This window comes from Urocitellus parryii, chromosome 1 (genome assembly GCF_045843805.1).
Source record: "Urocitellus parryii isolate mUroPar1 chromosome 1, mUroPar1.hap1, whole genome shotgun sequence".
NCBI lineage: Eukaryota > Metazoa > Chordata > Mammalia > Rodentia > Sciuridae > Urocitellus > Urocitellus parryii.
This window is the reverse complement of record NC_135531.1, coordinates 63,963,336-63,986,398: the sequence shown is the minus strand read 5'-3', so window position 1 is coordinate 63,986,398 and position 23,063 is coordinate 63,963,336. Positions and strand designations below refer to the sequence as shown.

Genomic DNA, 23,063 nt, shown 5'->3' with positions numbered 1-23,063 from the left:
TCTCTTTTTCCAAACCAAAATATTTGATCAGAAAGCTTCTCAATGAAAATGAATGGAGCTGGAGTTTTTAATTAATTCAGAAATCTAAGGGTGATTATTGCTTATTGCTAGAATGAGAGAAAATATAGACTCAATTCTATTATGTCATCCCCTGGTCTTACTGAAAGGAAATGAGACTAGAGTAGTTCAGTAGGAATATCATTCAATTCTTTTATTGGTTTATTTACTACTTTTACTTACTTATGTAACATGGAGCATGTTTTTCAGGTGGGTTCTTTTTCTCATGAATTCAAAGAATAAAATCCACAGACACAAGGATGAGGGTAAAGTAATAGGACTGATTAGGATAATAGGTAGAAAGAACCCAGAGCTCCTGAAGAGGGTGATGGGTCCCACGAGAGGTTTGCCAGTGGGTGTCTGTTGTCTAGGGGTTTTAATGGGCTTGATCTGTCCCTATGGGTGATTCTGGGGGGATGACGTTAAATATAGAATTCAGAAAGGGGTCATTCACTTCTATTTTGTTATCTTAAGCAAATATGGAGAAAAGGTGATTTTGCCCTTGTTACCACAAGGCTGGGGTGAGGATCTGTTGGTGCAAGAGGAAGTACCTTTTGTGTTTGGTCATTTCTAGGGGCTGTTAAGGAAGTGTCTTTGTGACTAGGGCCAGCTGGGGTCAGAAGTTTGATTTCCCAATGCTCTCTTCCTCCTTTTTTTCTCCAAGACCCTTTTTCTGGCTGCCTATGGGTAGTCTTTCTTCCTGTCTCATTTACTTATTTATTTTTGGTACTGGGGATTGAATCCAAGGGTGCTTTACCCTGAGCTACATCCATAGTCCTATCTATCTATCTATCTATCTATCTATCTATCTATCTATCTATCTATTTTATTTATTTTTACTATCTATCTATTTACTTATTTATTTTTTAGTTGTAGAGGGACACAATACCTTTATTTTATTTATTTATGTGGTGCTGAGGATTGAACCCAGTGCCCCATGCATGCAAGGAAAGCAAGTGCTCTACCATTGAGCCACAACCCCAGCCCCACCTCTTTATTTTTTTTTTTTTAAATTTTGACCCCCAGCACCACAAAGACAAAACAGGAAAACAAACCACTGACCTAGAAAAATATGTGCACATGTGCTCTAGAAAAATACATACAACCCTTATTGTTACAGGGCTGGGCCCTTCTGGGAAAGTGAGACAGAATGAAGGGCCCCCTTTCAAACTCCCATTCTTGTGATCAAGTCAGAAAGATTTCAGTCATGTCTCTGAGATGATCTCAGTTTATCCAAGGGACGGGAAAAGGTAAAGGAGACACTCTTAAGGGTCCTCTCAGAGAGCAAGAGGACAGTGTAGCTCTCCTGCACTCCAGTTTTATTTGGGATCCATCCCAGAGAAGTTTCCAGAGAGTCCTGTCCAGGTTCACCTCTTGACTTTTGGCTGACAGCAAGGTGACATCAGACTTTCAAGTCCCCACTGCCATGACAACTCTAGGTCACTTTGGCCCATGCTGACCTGGTCTAATTGGATTCTTAACCATTAATTCTTACAGATTTTATGGTTAGGGGGAATTATCCTTATCTCCCTGAGTTTCAGGTTCTGGTTTGTGAAAAGGGTTACAAAAGTCTCTCCCTTCAGCAGAATTTGGGTTCCTCTTATCAACATTATTTGGGGCCTGCATTTCTCCTGCAGTTAACAGGTAGTTTGCTGAGGAATGTGACATAGCCTGTCCACTTAGGCCAGGCAGGGCTGCAGGTAAATTGCTTCTTGGAAAAGAAAGCATGTGGGGGTCAGCACAGTGGGCCCATTTTATGGAATTGTTCCCTTAATCTTGTGTTGCCACCACTTTCATCTGTCTGTCCCCTTCATTATAAGCACAAACTTTTATACAAAAATTGTTTTTAATAACTAAAAGCTTGGAAACAAAACACCCAAGAAGAGTAGAATAAACAAACTGTAGTATATTTATACAACAAAATATACTTTGTGTGCATCAAAATGGATGAATCTCATAGAATGGTATTGACTAAGAGAAGTGTAAATACAACATGACACCATTTCCATAAGGATCAGAAACAGGCAAAATTGAGCAGATGGAGATACAGGCATTGATAGTCAAACCATAAGTCAAACAAGGTTTTATACTCCAACTGGGTAGGGTTACGTAAGCGATGGCTCCATAATTATTCTTTAACCTGTACCTATTTGATTGTATACACCTTGCAGCTATTTTGTATGCATGATAAAAAAAATAACAGAATTCAAGCATTCATTTAGCAACAATTGTGCACAATCTGTGTGGAGAATATTATACAATTTTAATGAAACTTAATAAGCAAGACTCAAATAGAGAAATACATACTATATACTTAGATAGGAAAAGTTCTTATTATAAAGATGTCAAAGCTTCATGATCTATAGATCCCATGCTGTTACAATAAAAATTCCAATAGGCTTTTTGAAAAATTTTTAAAGTGATTCTCAAATTACATGGAAGAACAAAGGGCCAAGAATAAAACTGACATTCCTGAAAACGCTGGAACATGACTTATCCAGGTACTAAGACCTTTTATTTAAAAGCTATAGAATTTAAAACAATAGATAGATGCGAACAATAAATAGATGAGTAGGATGTAATAAGCAGCCCAAGAAATAGACCCACATATAGGAAAAAAGATTCATGCATAGAGAGTCTTTCTTGCAGATTAATAGTGAAAGAACAGACTATTCAATAAAAGACAGGAACAAGTGCTTGGCCATATTTAGGAAAAATAGATCCCTACCTGGAAACATGCACAAAAATAAATTACAGAAGATAGATTAAAGACTTAAAGCAGCATTATAAGACAAACAATAGATACAAGGGGAAGTTTTTGGAACATCATGGAAAAGGTCTTGGAGCCTAGAGCAGTGGTAGAGTGTTTGCCTAGCATGTGCCAGGCCCTGATTTTGCTTTCTAGCATAGTAACAACGACAACACCGAAAAGAACCTCATGGAAAGGATCTCTTTACCTTTGTTTTATTTATTTATTTTTATGTGGTGCTGAGGATAGAACCCAGTGCCTCATATGAGTGAGGCAAGCGCTCCATCACTGAGCTACAGTGCCAGCCCTGGAAATAATTTCTTAAGACAAAAAGATACATTCAACTACATTAAAGTGAAAAATGCCTATTAGTCGAAAAACTCTCCCAGGCCCAGTGGCACACGCCTCTAATCCCAGTAATTTGGGAGGCTGAGGCAAGAAGATCACAAGTTAGAGGCCAAGTAATGTAACAGTGGTCCTCTTCACCTATTTGAACACAGCCCTTCAGCTCTGAGGCTTATTTTAAAAGGGACATATTTTTCTTTTCCTCTTCTCCCTTTCCTGCTCTCTAGTCTGGGTGTTGGGGTGGGGGTGGGGGGGGAAGATTATCTTTTTCCATCCTAGGCTGAGTTTTTGAGCACACACCCACCACAGGAAGGAGATGGCACCAGAAGATCTAGGAAGTGACTATCTCCCAAATTTTAACACACTGTCAGGGCACATCTGGGACCCCCTGTCAGGGCACACCTGGAATGTGTGCATTACATTAAGGCCTAGTCTTTGAAGAGCTTTTGAAAAGCTTCTTTAAAAGTGCTCTATTCAAACCAGGCATGGTGGTGCACACCTGTAATCCCAGTGGCTTGGGGCTTGGGAGGCTGAGGCAGGAGGATCATGAGTTCAAAGCCAGCCTCAGCAAAAGGAATGCACTAAGCAACTCAGTGAGACCCTGTTTCTAAATACAATACAAAATAGAGATGGGGATGTGGCTCAGTGGCAAGTGGTGAGCCCCTAAATTCAATCCCTGGAACCAGAAAAAAAGAAATAAATAAAAGTCCTCTGTTCTCCAGGATGGACAGAACCACAGCCTCTGGGACTGGAGTCTCCAGTGCTTCTCCTTTGCTAGCAAAGCAATAACCTTTCTTTTTCCTTTTTTTCAAAACCGTGTCCTTGTTGTTGAATCGGCATGAATTGGCATTGGGGACGAGGACCAAGCTTTTGGTAACAGTAAGGGATGGGGATGTAGCTCAGCTTCCCTGGGTTCAATCCCTGTGCCAGCAAACAAAGACAAAAACTATAGGGACTGGGGTGTAGCTCAGGGGTAGAGTACTTGCCTAGCAGGTGTGAGGCTCTGGGTTGGATCTCCAGAGCCCCACACACACACACACACACACACACACACACACACACACACACACACAAAGAACAAAAAGCCTATAAACGGAAAGAAAGCTTTTCCCCAAAAAGCCTTCTACCTTTACATTTAAGGTGGAAGCTAAGACATTCTACTCTGGTCTCCTACTTCTTTAAAAGCCTTTGTGTTCCAGGGGAGTTTAATAATGCAAGCTCCAGGAGATTCTGCATTTCTTAAGGAGAAACTGGGAGAGTTCCCTTGGAGGGTGTGAAGCTATCCATTACCCTTAGCCTTTCATGAGCTGTGTGGTAACTCTGGAGCTGACAAGAGCACAGGCCTCCTGCTGCTTCTACCTGAAGTTTCCCAGGAGGACTCCAACTGAGTTTTTTTTTTTTTTTTAATATTTATTTATTTTTAGTTCTTGGCGGACACAACATCTTTGTTTGTGGTGCTGAGGATCGAACCCGGGCCGCACGCATGCCAGGCGAGCATGCTACCGCTTGAGCCACAGCCCCAGCCCTCCAACTGAGTTTTTTCTCCACTAAATGACCTGCTTTGCTGTCTTTCTTCTTACCTTTATCTCCACCTCTTCACTAGCTACACTACCACCACCCCCTACCCCAAACACATACAGGCTGGGCTCAGTCACCTGCCTGCAACAGGAGCAAGAGAAAGATTATATTAAAAGATGAAAAAGAAGAAATAGGAGGAGGAGGAGGAGGAGGAGGAGGAGGAGGAGGAGGAGGAGGAGGAGGAGGAGGAGGAGGAGGAGAAAAATACCAAGCTGGGAGTGGTGGTGCACATCTGTGATCCTAGTGATTCCAAAGGTTGAGACAAGAGGATGGCAGGTTTGAGGCCAGACTGAGTAATTTAGCAAGACCCAGTCTTAAAGAAAATAATGGGCTGGGGTGTTACCCAGTGGTAAAATATCCCTGGATTCAATCATCAGGACCAGATAAATAAATACATAAAAATATATAAAATGTTATTCTACTCTTAAATCTACTACCTTCTCTGTAAATGAAATCCCATTGTGAAAAAATAGGCTGATTATCTTCCTGTAAAGCCTCAGAAAGGTCCTTCTGCATTTCTGTCCTTCATAGAACAATGTAAAGTTCTTTCAAGTGAAACCCTCAGTGAAAACCTTGTACTGATTTCATGAAGCCCTGTGGTTACACAGGCAGTTAACTGGCTGTGGTTCTGTTAAAACCAACCACCTCCCCAGAGAGCCCACTGCAGAGAGTGCATCACATGGAGCAGATTGCAAAGAAACAACAGGAGTAGTCTCTTCAAACACATTGAACAGATAAGACAACTTAAAGTGCTCTTATTTAAAGAAATAGGCTAACCCATGGTGCATCCCCTCAGGAAATTAGTTAAAGGGATTAACCAAGAAAACTGAAAAGAGGGACCCCTCCTGCCAAGCTCAAACATATTAAAATATGTTTATTTGAAATTAGAACTTGGAACGTTTTAGGAGTTGAATTTTAAAATCAAAGAAATTAGAATAATTTTCCTTGGTCTGCAGAAAAACAGAAATGAGGTCTATTTAGCACTCTTTTAAATTTTATATAATAAAATTGAATGGTGACTATAATGATTATTTTTCTGATTCACCCAAATATTTATTTTTAATGCAGGAAATAAAGACTTTTAAAACTCTGCTCAGGGCTAGGGGCATAGCTCAACTAAAGAACGCTTGTCTACCAAGTGCAAGGACCTGGATTCAATCTCTAGTACAAAACCCCCCAAAAGGGGCTGAAGTTGTGGCTCAGTGGTAGAGCACTTGACTAGGATGCATGAGGCGCTGGGTTCACTCCCCAGCACTACATTAAAAATAAACTAAATAAACAAAATAAAGGTATTGTGTCCCTCTACAACTAAAAAAAAAATTTAAAAACAAAAACCTCAAAATTTACATGAAGAATAATACACACTTTATGTTTAACAAAGGATCGAACCTAGTTTGTACTAGGCAAGCACTCTACCCCTGAGCCACAACCCCAACCCCCAGCTCCTGAATTTTCTTGACAAGAAGGATTAACTCAAAATCTGAGTGGAACTCATACAGTTTAGAGATGAGGATATATTTTCCTTTCATTGATGTCAAGAGTAGGCCTTAATGTAAGAGGACTTAAAACATTAGAATTAATTTCTTCCCAGAAGAATTGTGAAGGGCTGAAAAACCTGTTGAGCAACTCTCGGTCCTCTTCATTAATGTGGAATTTGGGTTCCCTGGAGTGTTGTAAACGAATATTTTCCTTTGTACACTCAAAGGACTTGCCAAGCAAATTAATAATGTGAAAGGGATTAAAGGGAGAATCTCTAAAATATTGAGGCAAACTCTTAAAGCACCATTTTTGTACTGAAGAAGAATCATTTGTTTGCCATAGTTACAAAATTACATCACAGTTATACAGATATTTCTCCTGTTCCCTAAATCATCTGGTTGATGATCTGGGAAACAAGATTTTTTTTTTTTTTTTTTTTTTTGTACATGAGAATGAACCTACAGGTTCTCTACCACTGAGCTGGAGATACAGCCATTTTTATTTTCTTTTGAAACAGGGTCTTGCTAAATTACCCAGGCTGATCTGGAAGGTGTGATCCTCTTTTCTCAGCATCCCTAGTCCCTGGGATTACAGGTGTGCACCACAGGTGCTTGGTGGGAAACAAGGACTATGACAGACCAAACCTTTTGAGCCCAGGAGTTCCAGATTACCTTGAGCAACACAGTGAGACTGTCTTGAAAGAAAAAAAAAAAAAAAGGTATAAGTCAAACTGGGTGAAGTGGCTCATGCCTGTAACCCCAGCAACTTGGGAGGCTGAGGTGAGATCACAGGTTCACAGCCAGCCTCAGAAACTTAACCAGACTGTCTCAAAAAATAAATAGGACTGGAGATGAAGTATAAAGCGAAAGAAAAAGAATTATGACAAACTAAAGACACAAATGGAGAAAAAAAAATCAAGGATAGGGGCAAATAAAACCATGCAGGTGGGGCTGGGGATGTGGTTCAGCGGTAGCGCGCTCGCCTGGCATGCGTGCGGCCCGGGTTCGATCCTCAGCACCACATACCAACAAAGATATTGTGTCCGCCGAGAACTAAAAAATAAATATTAAAAATTTAAAAAAAAAAAAAAAAACCATGCAGGTTAATTATAACACCAAGTGTTTTAACACAGGTGAGGTGTTGTTCTGAGGGCTTTAATGCAAATCAATTTATTCATCCTCTTCATTTTATAGAGAAGGACTCCGAGGCACTGAGAAATTAAGTCACTGCTTAAAATCACAGCCCTAACAAGGAGCAAAATAAAGATCTGACCCCAGGGTCCCTACCCTTAACCACTAGACTATACCGAAAGAACAGACTCCAATGAAGTCAGAATGATCTCCATGAAAGGGGGATGAGATTGAAAAGCAACCAACAAGTTGACAAGAAGAAAAAAAAAAATTGACAAAACAGAAATGTTATCTTTATACAGTATGAAGGGAGCTATTCAAAGAATACTTTTATTTATTTATTTATTTATTTATTTTTGGCACTAGAGATTAAACCCTTGGGTGCTTTGCCACTGAGCTACATCCCAGCCCCTTTTATTTTTATATTGAGACAAGGTCTCACTAAATTGCTTAGGGCCTAAGTTGTTGAGGCTGGCCTCAAATTTGAGATCCTTTTGTCTTAGTCTCCCGAGTTGCTGGGATTATAGTTATATGTCATTGTGCCCAACACAACTGAATAATTTTTACTGGTCATAATCAAATAGATGTTGGTTATTTAAAGAAAACTGTGATATAATTAGATCAGCTAGATGGCCGGTGGAGGCGCTCAGTGGGTTAAGAGTTCAGCTCCCATAAAAGGTAGTATTCAGTAAATACAGATCAAGAAATGACAGCATACAGATATTATTTGAAAACATGGAGATAAATAGGGAATAACTGCTGTGACTGAAAGTGGTCGCCTCTAGGAAAGGGACTGAAATATAGGGTACTGAAGTTTTTAAAAATTCATTAAAGGTTAAAAAAATAGAGGGTTATCTACGATTTACTTTTTTTCTTTAACAATATATGTATACTACTGCTTTGGGCGTATGTGGTGTTTCTAAACTTGACATTGACCTCTACCAAAAAAAAAAAATCTTAAAATTTAAGAGGGGGAAAAGAAAGCAAATTATGTTTTATATAAATACATATATAATTACAGTGTATAAAAGGAGCTAATTCAGTTAATTTAAGAAAATTTTTGTGGGGAAAATATTTCACATGGTCTGCCAAAAGCTACAGTCTTACTAAAATAGATCTGTTACTGCTTGTTCCTGAAAAATCCACATCAAAACAGCTTGACTGTATAAATACCTACATGTTAGGAATACCATGTCGTCCTTGAAAAAGTCTGCAGAGTATTTTAAATAAAAAACAAGTTGCCACTGTTTCATGTTATGTCTGCTAACATCATTTCTACTTTTGTTAACCAACCACAGATGTAAAAGATGCTACTAAAACAGACCTAAAATAGTAATCGTGGAGTCCTCAATGCCAGGAAGGAGGGGTAAACCTTCAGACCTGGCCATTCCTTTGAGATCTTTGAGTGGACACAGGGGAATGAACCTGCACAGATTTTTTTTTTTTTCTCCCTTCCTTTCCCTTCCTGACTCAGAGATCCTGACTCAAGTTTATCTATATAAATAACAAAGGAGAGCATCTATCACATGCAGATAGCAGGCCAGGGTTCACCTCAGGCCTGTGTACAGATGCCAACACTCTGGAGACTTTGTTGGTACCAGGCACTATTGGGAGTTTGAGCTTGTGTTAGCTTTTTTTGTTGCTATAGCAAAATATCCAAAAGGGCTGGGCACAGTGGCACATGTCTATAAGCCCAGCTGATTCTGGAGGCTAAGGCAGGAGGATCACAAGTTCAAGGCCAGCCTGGTCAATTTAGTGAGAACTTTTCTCAAAATAAAAATTTAAAAGGCCTAGGGATGTAGTTGGTAAAGCACTTTTGGGTTTAATCCCTAGAAACAATAAATAAAATAAAGTAGAATTAGTCCATGATCACTTAGTCTTGATGCTTTGGGCCTCTGGTAAGATAGACATCATGATGGGGAACATGTGATACAGCAAAGATGCTCTCCACATAACATCTGGGAAGCAAAAAGAGAGAGATGGGGAATATAATATAGTTTCCAAGGGCACACTTCCTAGGACCTCCTCCCTTCAACTAGGTCCCGTCTTATACAGTTTCTACCATCTCTCAATAGTCCTTCCAGTTATGACCCATCAATGAGATTATAGGTGTGTGTCACTGCGTCCAGCTGGAACTACCTTTCAGTCAATGTTTCAAGGAGGCCAGGCTTTGTACTTCGTGGTCTGTAGAGATGAGTTTACTAATTCTTGGAGAATGTTCTATTAGCTTGGTTTTGCAGAGGAGAAAACAGGCTTAACTCACTCAGCCAGTCATTAAAAAATGTTTTTTATTACTTATGTATTTATTCTAATTTGTTATATATGACAGCAGAATGCATTTCAATTCATATTACACATACAGAGCAAAATTTTTCATGTCTCTTGTTGTACACAAAGTAGAGTCACACCATTTGTGTCCTCATACATGTACCTAGGGTAATGATGTCCATTTCATTCCATCATCTTTCCTACCCCCATACTCCTTCCCTTTCCTTCCCTCCCCTTTGCCCTATCTAAAGTTCCTCTATTCCTCCCATGATCCCCATCCCCATCCCCATTATGAATCAGTATCCTTATATCAGAGAAAAAACATTTGGCCTTTGTTTTTATGGGACTGGCTTACTTTGCTTACCACAATATTTTCCAACTCCATCCTTTTACCTGCAAATGCCATGATTTTATTCTCTTTTAATGCTGGGTAATATTCCATTGTGTATATTGTCTTTATCCATTCATCTACGAAGGACATCTATGTTGGTTCCACAATTTAGCTATTATGGATTGTGCTGCTATAAACATCCATGTGACTGTGTTCCTGTAGTATCCTGTTTTTAAGTTCTTTGGGTATAAACCAAGGAGTGGGATAGCTGGGTCAAATGGTGGCTCCATTCCCAGTTTTCCAAGGAATCTCCATAGTGCTTTCCAGATTGGTTGCACCAATTCGAAGTCCCACCAGCATTGCATGAGTGTGCCTTTTGCCCCACATCCTCACCAACATTTATTATTCTGACTAGAGTGAGATGAAATCTTAGAGGAGTTTTGATTTGCATTTCTCTAATTGCTAGAAAAGTTGAACATTTTTTCATATATTTATTGGTTGATTGTATATCTTCTGAGAAGTGTCTGTTCAGTACCTTGGCCCATTTATTGATTGGGTTAATTGTTTTTTTGGTGTTTAGCTTTTTGGTTCTTAATAAACCCTAGAGATTAGTGCTCTATCGGATGTGTGAGGGTTAAAAATTTACTCCCAAGATGTAGGCTCTCTATTCACCTCACAGATTGTTTGTTTTGCTGAGAAGAAACTTTTTAAACCTAGTCCTACATGATGGAGATTTGAGCCTATTTTTTCTTCTATTAGGCACAGGGTCTCTGGTTAAATTCCTAGGTCCTTGATCTAATTTGAGTTGAATTTTGTGCATGGTGAGAGAGAGGGGTTTAATTTCATGTTGTTGCATATAGATTTTCAGTTTTCCTAACACCTTTTGTTGAAGAGGCTATCTTTTCTCCAATATATGTTTTTGGTGCCTTTGTCTAATATAAGATAACTGTAATTATGTGGGTCTGTCTCTATGTCCTCTATTCTGTACCATTGGTGTATAAGTCTATTTTGGTGCCAATACCATGTTGTTTTTTGTTACTATTGCTCTGTAGTATAGTTCAAGATTTGGTATAGTGATACCGCCTGTTTCACTCTTCATGCTAAGGATTGCTTTAGCTCTTCTAGGTCTCTTATTTTTCCAGATGAATTTCATGACTGCTTTTTCTATTCCTATAAGGAATGTCATTAGGATTTTGATTGGAATTGCATTAAATCTTTATAGTGCTTTTGATAGTATGGTCATTTTGACAATATTAATTCTGTCTATCCAAGAACAGGGAGATCTTTCCATCTTTTAAGGTCTTCTTAATTTTCTTTCTTTAGCATTCTGTAGTTTTCATTGTATAGGTCTTTCACCTCTTTTGTTAAGTTGATTCCCAAGTATTTTATTTTTTTGAGGTTATTATAAATGGGATAGTTTTTCTAGTTTCTCTTTCAGAGGATTTGTCACCAATGTACAGAAATGCCTTTGATTTATAGGTGTTGATTTTATATCCTGCTACTTTAGTGAATTCATTTTGTATTCTGCTACTGTTCTGAACTATACTCCCAACATAATCCCCAAGTTATTAAGAAGTATGCCTTTCTTTTCCAGGTAGCCAATATCCATACATACAGAATCCTTCCATTATGGCACCAATTTGGCAAAATGAGCACTGGAGTCAGGGATAGGAAGCCTCATTCCTAGCTTGACCCTTAACCCAGTGGTTTCTGGTGTGTGTTCTTTGCCTTCCTAAGCCCCAGTTTTCCCCAAAGGAGAGGAGTTCAAACTTTATAGATTTCACTCCACCCCCACCTCCTTAGCTGCTGAGCTCCTTTCAGTGGGGCAGAAACTCTGTGCCCAACCTGTTTCTCCAGGCCAGGAGTGGGGCTAAAGTCTGAAGTGAAATGAAGTGACTCTGGAAGCAAACAATGAAACTCTGTGTAAAACTCCAGTGAGGTCCCAGGCTTCTGATGAGTCACAGGCTGCCACCCAGCAGGTTGCAGCGCTGCTCTGATTTGGTTTACCCTATTTTTGTTTTTGTTTTGAGTTAGCGCCAACTCTCCTTTTTACTTTTCCTGGTTCTGAATAGGGCCTGCTCAATTATGTCTCTTCCTCTGAACGCCTAAATCCAAGATACTGGAAGAGGAGCACAGCTCATAACCTGAGGGCTGATTCCCATGCAACTTTCTTCTTAGTCTCCAACTCTTACACTCATCAAACAAGACACTCCTTTGTCAAAGGCTGGGCCCAGTGAAGGTCAAGCCTCCTGTTATTTGCCAGAGGATCACACACTTGGATTCTAGTCCCAATTTTGCTTTTTTCACTTTGTGAGGCTTTGCACAAGTTATTTAACCTGTCCGGGCTTCAGTTGCTACATTTCTCAAATGGATGCAGTAATGTTTATTTGAAAGTCAAAGACTTAAATGGCTGTGAGAAGAGATCTGAATAGACACAACACAACACAACACAACAAAACAAAACTGGGAGTGCTCTGTCTTCTGCACTGGACAAGCAATTACTGGCATCCTCCTTGTAGCGAGGTCTCAAAGAGTCTTTGGTTTCTCAGGCCGCAGGGAAGAAAAGGCTGGAAATGTCTCAATATCCAGGGAAGCGCAGAAAGAGCTCTCACTGGAAAGCTGCAGTATCCTGGGAACCTCAGGGAATGACAGCCTAGGCATTTGAGGAAGTTTGGGAGGACAGGGCAGCCTCAAAGTTGAAAAGTGGTCTTGGCAGGTAAGGAAGGTAAAGGGATTTCAGAACAGGGACTTCGTGTATGTCTCCTTGGGTGCTAGGCAGAGCGCAACAGAGCATCTCCACTGGGCAGGATCAGTGCATAACACTGGGGGATGGCTCTCTCTAAAGGCTGCAAGCTCTACTGGAGTCAGTAACCACCCAAGCAGAGGCGAAGAGGCGCTGCGCCCTCCCCAGCTAGGGGCCGGGAAAGGCTTGGCTGGTTCACCAGGTCCAGAGGGTGGGAGCCCCACGTCCCAAGGACCAGTGACCCTTACCACTTAGCCGCCTGACGCCAGCGGAAGTGCGAGCCCAGGGCGAGCCTGCTCCGCCGCCCGGCGCCCGGGAAGGGGCGGGCACGGGGTGTGGCCGAGGCGGGGCCTGCCCACGGGGCGGGGTTTGGCGGCGGTTGTTTTTACCCAGGCCGCGGTGCCCAGCTCTCAGCTGAGGCTGCCTGGCTTGGAGGCGTGAGTGGGTGCGGAGAGCGGCGCTCGTGTGGCGAGCGAGCCAGGAGGGCCTGAGTGGCGCAGCGAGCGGGCAGCGCCCCCGTGCTCGTCGGCCGCCGCGATGTCTGCTCGGTGCTGTGCGGGCCAGGTGAGCGAGGCCAGGCGCCAGAGGGGCTGTCAGATCCGTGGACCCGGCCAGGAGCCTTTGAGCTTTGGGTTGACTGCGTGAGCGTCCAGCGCGGCGGCCGTAGGTGGGGCTGGTGGTGTGCTCGGGCTGACCCCGCGCTGCCTGGGTGAGCGTTTCGGGCCCGAGCTAGAAGCTCAGCGGGCTGGCGGGAAGGACCGTGGGGAAGCCCGAGAGGCGACCCAGATCTTCCCGCACGGCCTCCGGGATTCCGCGTGGGGCGGGGTATTCAGGGTTTCACTCGGGATCCGACGTCTCCTAAGATGTGTCAAATCCCGTGCAGGACACCGGCTAGTGGCGCCGAGCTCCAGCCCTCCGGGTTCTGTCTGTCAGATGAACTCAGGAAAAGACCGGGATTTGCATAACATCTCCTTCCCCTTACTTTGAACAAAACTCTAGTCAAAACAGTTCAGGCAGGTTGTGTTTGGCATCTCCAGCCCTAGAACTTGGGCTCTGTCCCATGGAGAATGTCTGGAGCCTGATTCCAAACCCCAAGGCTCAGGTCTGGGCTCAGGGAAGGTTCTGTTCAGCTTCCCGGGTGTTCCGACCCAGCCCTGTCTGGGCTCAAGCCCGACTCCTTTAGTAGGACGCAAGCCTTGCCGTCCCTCTTTGTAGCTCAACTTGCCTGAACCTGTTCCTTAATCTCGCTTATTAAAACCCTGGTATCTAAGCCACATATGTCCAATTGGGATAGGCGTCTCCTACCAGTTCGTAGTGCATCAGGGCAGAATGAGTAGATTTTAGCTCTTCGATGCTAATTTCATTCCTTTCTGTAGGGTTAGAAAAAACGAAGTGGGTAAAACCTTCTAAATTTGGAGTTTCATGTAGTCAGTATTTCTGTATGGGGTTTTAATGGTGTATTTTAAAAACGAGTCTGACTGTGGGGGCCGTCAGGTATTCGGGTGCAGGAGTGTTCTTGCTTACATTCAACTTCAGGACAATCCAGGCAAAACTGTAAGTGATGCAGGGGTTAAGCTGTGGGTTTCTGTAACCCACCGATTATAGGGGCAAATAATCCGTCCTCTTTGGAGTGGCCATGTGGCGTTATCTTGGTTTCTGAGGTCTAATACTGTGTTTGGCATGCATTCAAGTTGGCATTTTCAGAGATGAGGAAATTGAGGCTTTTTGACTTTAAGCAAAATGACTTTTTTGCTTAGGCCAGTCCAGAGAGACTAGGAGCCTGTAATAGACAGGCAAGAGAAGAAAGAGCACAGGAATGCTCCCAGGGCTTTTGAGACTAAGACAAAATTTGTTTTCAGAAAACTTCAAGGTTTTTTTTTCCTTTCTTTTTGGGGTGCTGGGGATCTAATCGAGGGCTTTTTACATGCTAGGTGAGTGCTACCACTGAGCTATACCACCAGCTCCCTGCAGATCTTTTATTCTTGTTGTTTTGAGATATGTTCTCTCCAATTTGATATAATGCTTTTCATTATGTGGTAATTATATATATTTAGGGGCATCCATCTGATTGCTTAAAAACCTCTGAGGATCTTTCAGTGATACCCAGTGCTCAATTTAGGGCTCTGAAAATTATTAACAGTAATCAAATGGGTATTGTAAAATAATTTATTGGTATGATTGATACTTTGCCGGGATTTAGTGACTTGTCTCTAAAATACCCCTATTCGTGATGTTGGAAAGAACCAAATCCTTGTCATTCATCACAGGAAAGTTAACTTCTGCTTTCTCAGTACTGCTGTAGACATCATAATGGTAGGTTTCAATGCAGTGAGCATGATTTCTAGAAGTTTACCTGGGGTTGGGGCCATAGCTCAGTGGCAGAGCACTTGCCTAGCATGTGTGAGGTACTGGGTTCGATCCTTAGTACCACATCAAAATAGGTAAGATAAAGGCATTCTGTCCATCTACAACTACCAAAAAAAAAAAAAAAAAAGAAGAAGAAGAAGAAGTTTACCTGGAGGGTGACAGAGTCTAGCTCAGTGGTAGAGTGATTTGCCCAGCATTCAAGAAATTCTGGATTTGATTCTCCCACCCCCAACAAAAACAAAGCAAACAATTGTTTGTTTGAGCACCTACTATGTGCCAGGAAAATAGTAAGACAAACAGACATCTTTGCTCTCAGTGGTGTGTGTGTATGTGTTAGAGAGAGTGCGCTCACAAGAGCGAGTGCACATTCCATAGCATGTAAACAATGGAACAATAAATTCACTAGTCCTGTAACAAGGCCTTGGAAGAATTGTTGGTAGAGGAGTCTAAGATGCCCCTTGAATTGACAAGTGAAGAAAGGCACCCACAGTAGGATCTGAGTAAGGAGTCTTCCAGGGTGTTCAAGGAATTAAAGAGGGGCTGAATGAGGTCTGAGAGGTGGGCCAGTCCAGAGAGACTATGAGCCTGTAATAGAACAACGGATAGCACTTCTTGGTAAGAACACAGCTAATAAACACAACCACAAGATTAAAGAGTGAAGAGAGGTTTATTATTTGCAGTAAGGAAGGAGAGCACTAGGATAATTCCCAAAGCAGTGTGTGTCAGACCAAAGGAAGCAAGGGGATTTCATTGGGGAGACTTATGCATATTCATATTCATTGGAAAGACTTGTCATTACAAGTAGAGGCGGGCACAGTTCTGATGTGCTCAGTTTGAGATCAAGCTTCTTCATACATGGCATGTTCAAAGGTTGCCAGTGGGAACGCTTCCAGGTCAGAAAATCTAGCATTATAATGAAATTATAATAAGCACAGTTTAGGTCAACTAGAAGAGTAGCTGGGTGATTGGCTGGTTTGACCCAGTTCCTGTGTTTTTTTTTCTCAGGGCCTTATCTGTTTTTTATTTGGAAACTGGGGATTCAACTCAGGGGTGCTTTTTCTTTTCTTTTTTTTTTTTTAATATTTTATTTTATTTTTTTAGTATTTGGCGGACACAACATCTTTGTTGGTATGTGGTGCTGAGGATCGAACCCGGGCCGCACGCATGCCAGGCGAGCGCGCTACCGCTTGAGCCACATTCCCAGCCCTCAGGGGTACTTTTTCACTGAACTATATCCCCAGCCTTTTTATTATTTTTATTTAATGTTTTGATGTTATTATATAATATTATTATTTTATTATTTTTTGGAGACAGGATTTTGCTAAGCTGCTCAGAGTGGCCTGGAATTTGTGATTCTCCTGCCTCAGCCTTCTGAGTAGCTGAGATCACAGCTGTGAGCTTCTGTCCCAGGCTGGAGAACCTTATCCCAAACAAACAAAAAATCCTGAAGAAGGGACGGTATCAATCTTTGCCCAGGCAGGTCTTGAACTCTTGAGCTTAAGTGATACCTTAGCCTTCTCTAAGTGCTGAGTTCTGGGATTGCAGAACCGGTGCCACCCAGCTCAGTAGTCATTTTAAAGGGGCCACAGCTTCTTCCACAACAAGTACAAGTGTTTGCTCCCAAAAGTTCCTGCCAACAAGCCTCAGTGGGATTGGAATTTAGGTTTTATTCTGGCTTCAGTGAGAAGCTGTGGGGGTGGTGAGCTGTGGTTCAGTCTACACTCTGAAGATCCCTTTGAGTGTATGAAGACTGGACTGTATCAGGCTGGAGGGGAGGTAGGGAGAATAGTCTGAGCTGTTTGTTCAGTGACTGTTCTTTAGCAGCTACCTTGCATATGCAAGCAGTGTTCTAGGCTTCAACAGCAAGCAGAAATCCCTTCCTGATGGAGCTTGAATCCTGGCAATCTGCTGTTACTGTAGTCTAAGGGGAATGAGCATGGTATCTTAATTTAGGCTTTGGCTAAATTAAGCCAAATTAAGCTAAATTAAGAGGTAGAGCTGGAGTTTAGAGGTAGAGCATGGATTAGGAGTCTGGTGTACGAAGGAGAAAGATTTGGTGTTTGAACTGGGTAGATGATACTATTTACTGAGGTGAAGTAGCAGACTGAAAGGGAGATGGACATTTAGCCAGGAAAACCTGTAGTTTTCTTTGGATTTTGTTATATTTGAGATTCCTATTATAAATTAGATGGTGATGGCAAGTATTGTGGTAAAATTGTAGTACAATTGTGCTCTGCCATATTTCATGTGTTAGAAACTAAATAGTTAAGTTCATATATTAATGACATTTGGAGGGTAGGACCTTGGGGGCAGATCATCAGGACTCTGCCTTCATGAGCATATTAATCCATTCATGGATTAATTGATTATTGAGGGAGTGGTTTTGTTAGAAAATCTAATTTTCCGTGGCACACTTGCTGTGTCTCAGCATATGATGCCTTCTGCCATGTTACGATGCTGCAAGAAGAACTGAAAAGGTGACAGATCTTTAAGAAACATTCTTTTTCTTATATATTACCTAGTTTCAGGTACTCAGTTATCACAACAGAAAAAGGACTAAGACAGCAAATCACCAGTTGGACATTTAAGTCAGAGAGAGAAATTTGAGGTCAGAGACAGAAATTTGGCTTTTTGGGGGGGTGTTGTGGGGGAGGGGGTGCTAGGGATCAAACCTCAGACCTCACGCATCCCAGGCAGATACTCTACTGCTGAGCCCCAGCCATGGTGCTGGGTTCAAATTGGGAAATCTGGACAAAGAATTGTCATATCTATGGACAAGTCACTTACCCTCTATAACATCAGTTTTCCTCCCCTGTAGAATGGGTATAATCATACTTCTTAGTGTTATTATGATTACTACATGTGATAATAAAATCTTTATTACAGGTTTCTTTGTAGTGTAAGGAACCTCTGAATTTGTTTACTGGTGGCCACTACCTGTCTGTGCCAGGACCATCTCCAGATCATCTTACTTTATTTTTGCATCTACTCTGATATTCCTTTAGGTTTTGCTTTGGCCGTTGGTTAATGGATGTTAATGGATGCCCAAATGACAGTGGAGTGGTCACTCAACACTTGGGTATGGAGCACTGTTGGGAGAGGGTGATAAAGAGCTTCTTTGCTTTTCTAACTTCTGAGCTAGTTAGTGGGGGAGGCTAGCTATAGAAAAGGACAGTATATAGTCTCAGAGGTGAAAAGAGGTGTGTACTTAAAAGGTCTAGACCACCCTTCAGAGGCAATTTGAAAATAAAGTTTGGCATGGTTTACTGCAGACATATAAGAAATGATGATGATGATGATGATAGCTAAAATTTCTTTTATTACTCTGTATGCTATATTTTTTACAAAAATATGTTTTGTTCTTTATAACAACCTGATGAGATGGGTTATGTTCTACTTGGCCTCCTTTTACAGGTGAGGTAACTGAAGTACAGAGAAATGAATTCACTGATGGCTGTTACATAGTGGGGCAGCCAGGCCTTTGAACCCTGGTCCACCTGGATTAAATGGGCCACCTCTGTACTTAGACTGATATTCCGTATTATTCTTCATATTACAGTATAAATGAATAACTTTCAAATCGACTTATGGCAGTTTTGAGTATGTAGCAATAAGGCTGTCTTGGTAGATACTATTGGCTGCCAATAATGGAGTTTAGTTTCTTCCTCATACCTGGTCCAGGTTATAAAAGTCAAAGTTACAGACCAAATTCTACTATACATACTGACATTTATTGGTAAGCATGCACAGAAGTCATGTAGTCTGTTCTGAGGCTTCATGAAGTTCCAGCTTTTTACTCTTAGTATTGTGTCAGGTATCTTGCATGAAAAGCTCAGCTGGGATAGAGGTGCCAGTATTCTAGTGGTAAGGACTTGGCTAACTTTCTGGGTGGACTCAGATAACTAAGACTGCTGTTCCAGCAGGAAGGACCATGTGGATGGATCAACCCATGATTGCCATTCAGAGTGAAGACTCAAACTGTCTCATAGCCAGTCCAGGCAAGGGCAGGAATGCCCAGCTGCAGGTATTTCCAACAGATCATAGACACCTACCACCACCAACAACCTGGGCACAGATCAAATTCAGGGCCTCAAGCATGCTAGGCAAGCACTCTGCCACTGAACTACAACTCTAGCCCTTTTTGTTTTGAGAAGGGGTCTTGCTAAGTTGCCCACACTAGCCTCTAACCTCGAACTTGTGATCCTCTTGTTTCAGCTTCCTGAAGAGCTGGATCACAGTGTGCACTGCCTAACATACCCTGCCTCATATTTCTTGATCACTGAGATTTCCCCAATGAAACCCCACTTCTAATGTCTATTTATTAATTAACAAAACCTTGAATACTACCAAGGACTATCCTTTGTCAAGGATAAACAAAGAAGAACCTTAGTTAAAGGATAAAAATATTTTTTTTCAGTAATAATAAAATATTGTAACAATAGGGTAAAGAACTGAGAGTTCTATCCTTTTTGTGCAGAAGTAAGTAGGCCTTTTAAAGGGAGAAGAGAAGGGAATAGGGAGGGAATAAGTGGGACTCAGGTGGAGCCCAAGAAGTGAAAAGTTAAAGTTACTAAAGGTTGGTCATTGCAAATGGGATTAAGTCATCTGGGTCTGCTAGCTGGATCTGATCAAAGTTAGGATTCTGTGCTTAGAGACTGGGAGATAGGAGCTCCACCCTTGTTGATTACATTTTAAAAGAATGATTTTTAGCTTTTTTTTTTTTTTTTTTTTTTTTTGATGCTGGGGGTTTGAACCCAGGGTCTGGTCTCTTGCATACTAGGCAAGTGCCCTGCCACTGAGCTACACTCCCAACCTGCTTTTAGGTCCTTGAGAAAGATACTTTGTAGCATTATCCCTATGCCTTGGTATCCATGGAGGATTGGTTCTAGGACCTCTCCTTAACAAAGTCTGCAGATGCTCAAATTCTCTTATATCAAATGGCACAGTATTCACATATAATCAATGCACATTCTCCCATACACTTTAAATCCTCTCTAGATTACTTACAATACCTAATTCACTGATACAGTGTACATGCTATGTCAATACTTGACATGCTATATTTTTTAGGAAATAACAGCAAGAAAAGTTTGCACTTGTTGGGTGGGCATGATGGTAGACACCCATAATCCCAGGGAATTAGGAGGCCCAGGCAGCAGGATTGTAATTCGAGGCCAACCTCAGCAATTTAGTGAGACCTTCAGCAATTTATCAAGACCCTGTCTTCAAAACAAAAAGTAAAAAGGACTGGAGATGTAACTTGGTAAAGCACCCCTGGGTTCAATCCCCAGTACCAAAAGATAATTAAAGATAAACAAATAAAAGTCTGTGTGTATTCAATACAAACACATTCCTCCTTTTTTTTTTTTTGTCTGTGTGTACTAGGGATTGAATCCAGGGGTGCTTAACCCTGAGACACATTCCCAGCCCTTTTGTGTATTTTATTTAGAGACAGGATCTTGCAAAATTGCTTAGGGCCTAGATAAATTGCTGAGGATGGCTTTGATCTTGTGATCTTCCTGTTTCAGCCTCCCCACCTGCTGGGATTATAGGCATGTGTCACCATGCCTAGTTTTTTATTTTTGAAAATTTTTTGGTTGAATCCATGTACATATATGTCTCAAAGAAACTGAGGAAGGATTCATAGGTATAAGTTCTTTTTAGTAAATACTCTAAGAAAGGAAGGTTAGTGCCTATCTTCAGGTGTTGGCTAGAACAAACAGTAAATTCTGACATCCCTGAGCTTTTCCAAACTGGGATTTTAAAGGAAGCTGGGTCAGGGCTGGGGAACCCTGTTGCAGTCTGACTGAGTCTCTTAGTGTGGGAGTTTGAACAAAGTGTGTGCATAGAGAGTTCTTGCAATCCTTATCATTTCTCACCTATGCCAATTCACAAAACCTCTGGTATCATCTGAGTTGGAGGCAACTGAATCCCACGCAAAGACTCGTTTAGAGCATCAACTTTCAATGAGATATTAGTAGAATGGATATCCCCTCTCAGAGCAAGTGATTGAATACAATCAGATTGTAGCTTAAAACTCATATGCAAGTCCATGAAGACTTATTTAAAAACGTAAATTACTTTGGGCATGATGGTGCATGCCTATAATCCCAGTGACTCAGGAGACTGAGGCAGGAGGATGGCAAGGGTAAGGCCAGCCTCAGCAACTTAGCAACTTAGTGACTTTGTGAGACCCTGTCTCAAAATACAAAGAATAGAAAGGGTTGAGGGTTCTCAGTGGTGAAGCGCCCTAGGGTTCAATCCGAAGTACAAAAAAAAAAAAAAAAAAAAAAAAAAAAGAAAAGAAAGTAAATTAACACCACATAATAACATTGATACCCTTGAAATGTCCTTTTGTCTTTTCAAGTAAAACCTCAACCTCTGTTTTCAAGCCCAGTTCAAGAAATATTTCCCCAATATAATATTAATGTTTTCTATCAAAGTTAAACCTGTAATGTAACACAAAAATATGTTTACTATAATTTAAATTTCACCTTGTATAATGGAACTATTTTAAGTTAGGAAACCATGTGGTCAGAATATAGTCATATAAAAATTTCCTGACATGCATCCAGTCACAACTGTAGCCCTCCCCAATTTTAAATTAGCTAATCTGTAGAACTTTTGAAACAATGAAGTTTCTTCGATCTTCCTTTGAGCTGGATTTAAATAAAACTTTTTTTTTTTTTTTTGTATTAGGTATTGAACCCAAGGGTACTTAACCACTGAACCACATCCCCAGCCCTTTTTATTTTTTAAGTACTCTTCCTATCAGAACAAGGGGTAGAACTTCATTAGGGAAAAAAGCAGGCAAACTGCCTCCCCAGGTATGCTTGCACCCCAGATTCCTTCTGGGAGCACCTCCTTCTGTAGAAGTACAGTTTTTGCCTTGCCCACCCACTTCCAAGCCCATATTTGATTTCTTGCAGCACCTCGGTATTTCTACCGCCAGTGATGAGCTTTCTCTATTAGAGTCCTTGCACCTAGACCTGTCCACACCACCTGGTTTGGTCATGGGATGCATTGGAAGTGTGTCCTGTGTATTGCAGGGGTATGTTGGATCTTTTCTCCTGGGATGTGTCTGTATTTACTGTGGCCTAGCAGGACCCCTGTTGAGGGCTTTTGGTTACAGAACCCTTGTTTCCTACTGCTCTTGTCGATAGTGATTGGAAATGTTAGGTCCTCCTGTCACATGTTGCTTCTATCCTTGGAAGAGATCCAGGCATAGAAATTCATTCTTTCCATCACTGATGCTTTTATGAACAATGTGGGGTATTTGTGAAACAGGGAAAACCACATATTATTACTACAGAGAGAACCACATTTTGATGTTTTATATTCAGTCATTTAAATTTAATATATGTGATTTTACTTTGCAAAATTGGGATTATATTGTAGGTGCTGTATTTGATCCCACTCTTTGAATTATCGGGGTGACCGCAGAAGTTTTTTTTAACCACAAAAGTTTTTAACATGCTCCAGCCACTAATTTGCAGCCATTACTGCTTTTTGGGTTTACATGCAGATGTAAATAGAGGTACCTTCAAACCAGATTTCTCTGGAGGTTTTAAAGTTGAATGTTTGTAATTCAGTTAATGGGTTAATGTGTTAATAGGTTTGAGTGTTTCTATTCCCCAAACGCTAAAATACTGTGAAAATGTCTAATCACACCCCTTTAAATGTCATTTATAATATATTTCAGTCATTTTCAACTTTTTCTTCAACTTTGATCTTTTTCTTTACAGCTGTGTACACAGTTACCATCTGTGTACAATTGCTGTTTTTCTGATTTTTTCCTGCTTGATGGTGCTCTTCTTTGTTTCAGATGCATTAAGTTTGAATTCAGTGATTTTTATCATTACTATGGGACACTTATTTTTCTATTCATCTTTATAAAACACAGGTAAAATACCCACACACGTGCTTTACTTACTGACAATAGTTCTAGGCTGTTGTAGATGAGTGTGAGGACTGCGTGGAGGATTGAGAGAGAGTCTGTAGGGAATGGAAGGCAGC

At 41.2% G+C, this 23,063-nt stretch overlaps 1 protein-coding gene across 1 annotated transcript in view; it reads left to right on the top strand.

Annotated features, from left to right (window-relative positions):
* Window positions 1-13,110: 13,110 nt before the first annotated feature.
* The window catches only part of Serinc5 (serine incorporator 5), a 107,339-nt gene continuing 97,386 nt past the window's right edge, over window positions 13,111-23,063 (top strand). Inside the window, exon 1 of the mRNA XM_026415258.2 lies at window positions 13,111-13,244. Within this exon, the coding sequence (XP_026271043.2) occupies window positions 13,218-13,244 (27 nt within the window). The 5' untranslated portion in view covers window positions 13,111-13,217. The remainder of the gene's footprint in view (window positions 13,245-23,063) is intronic.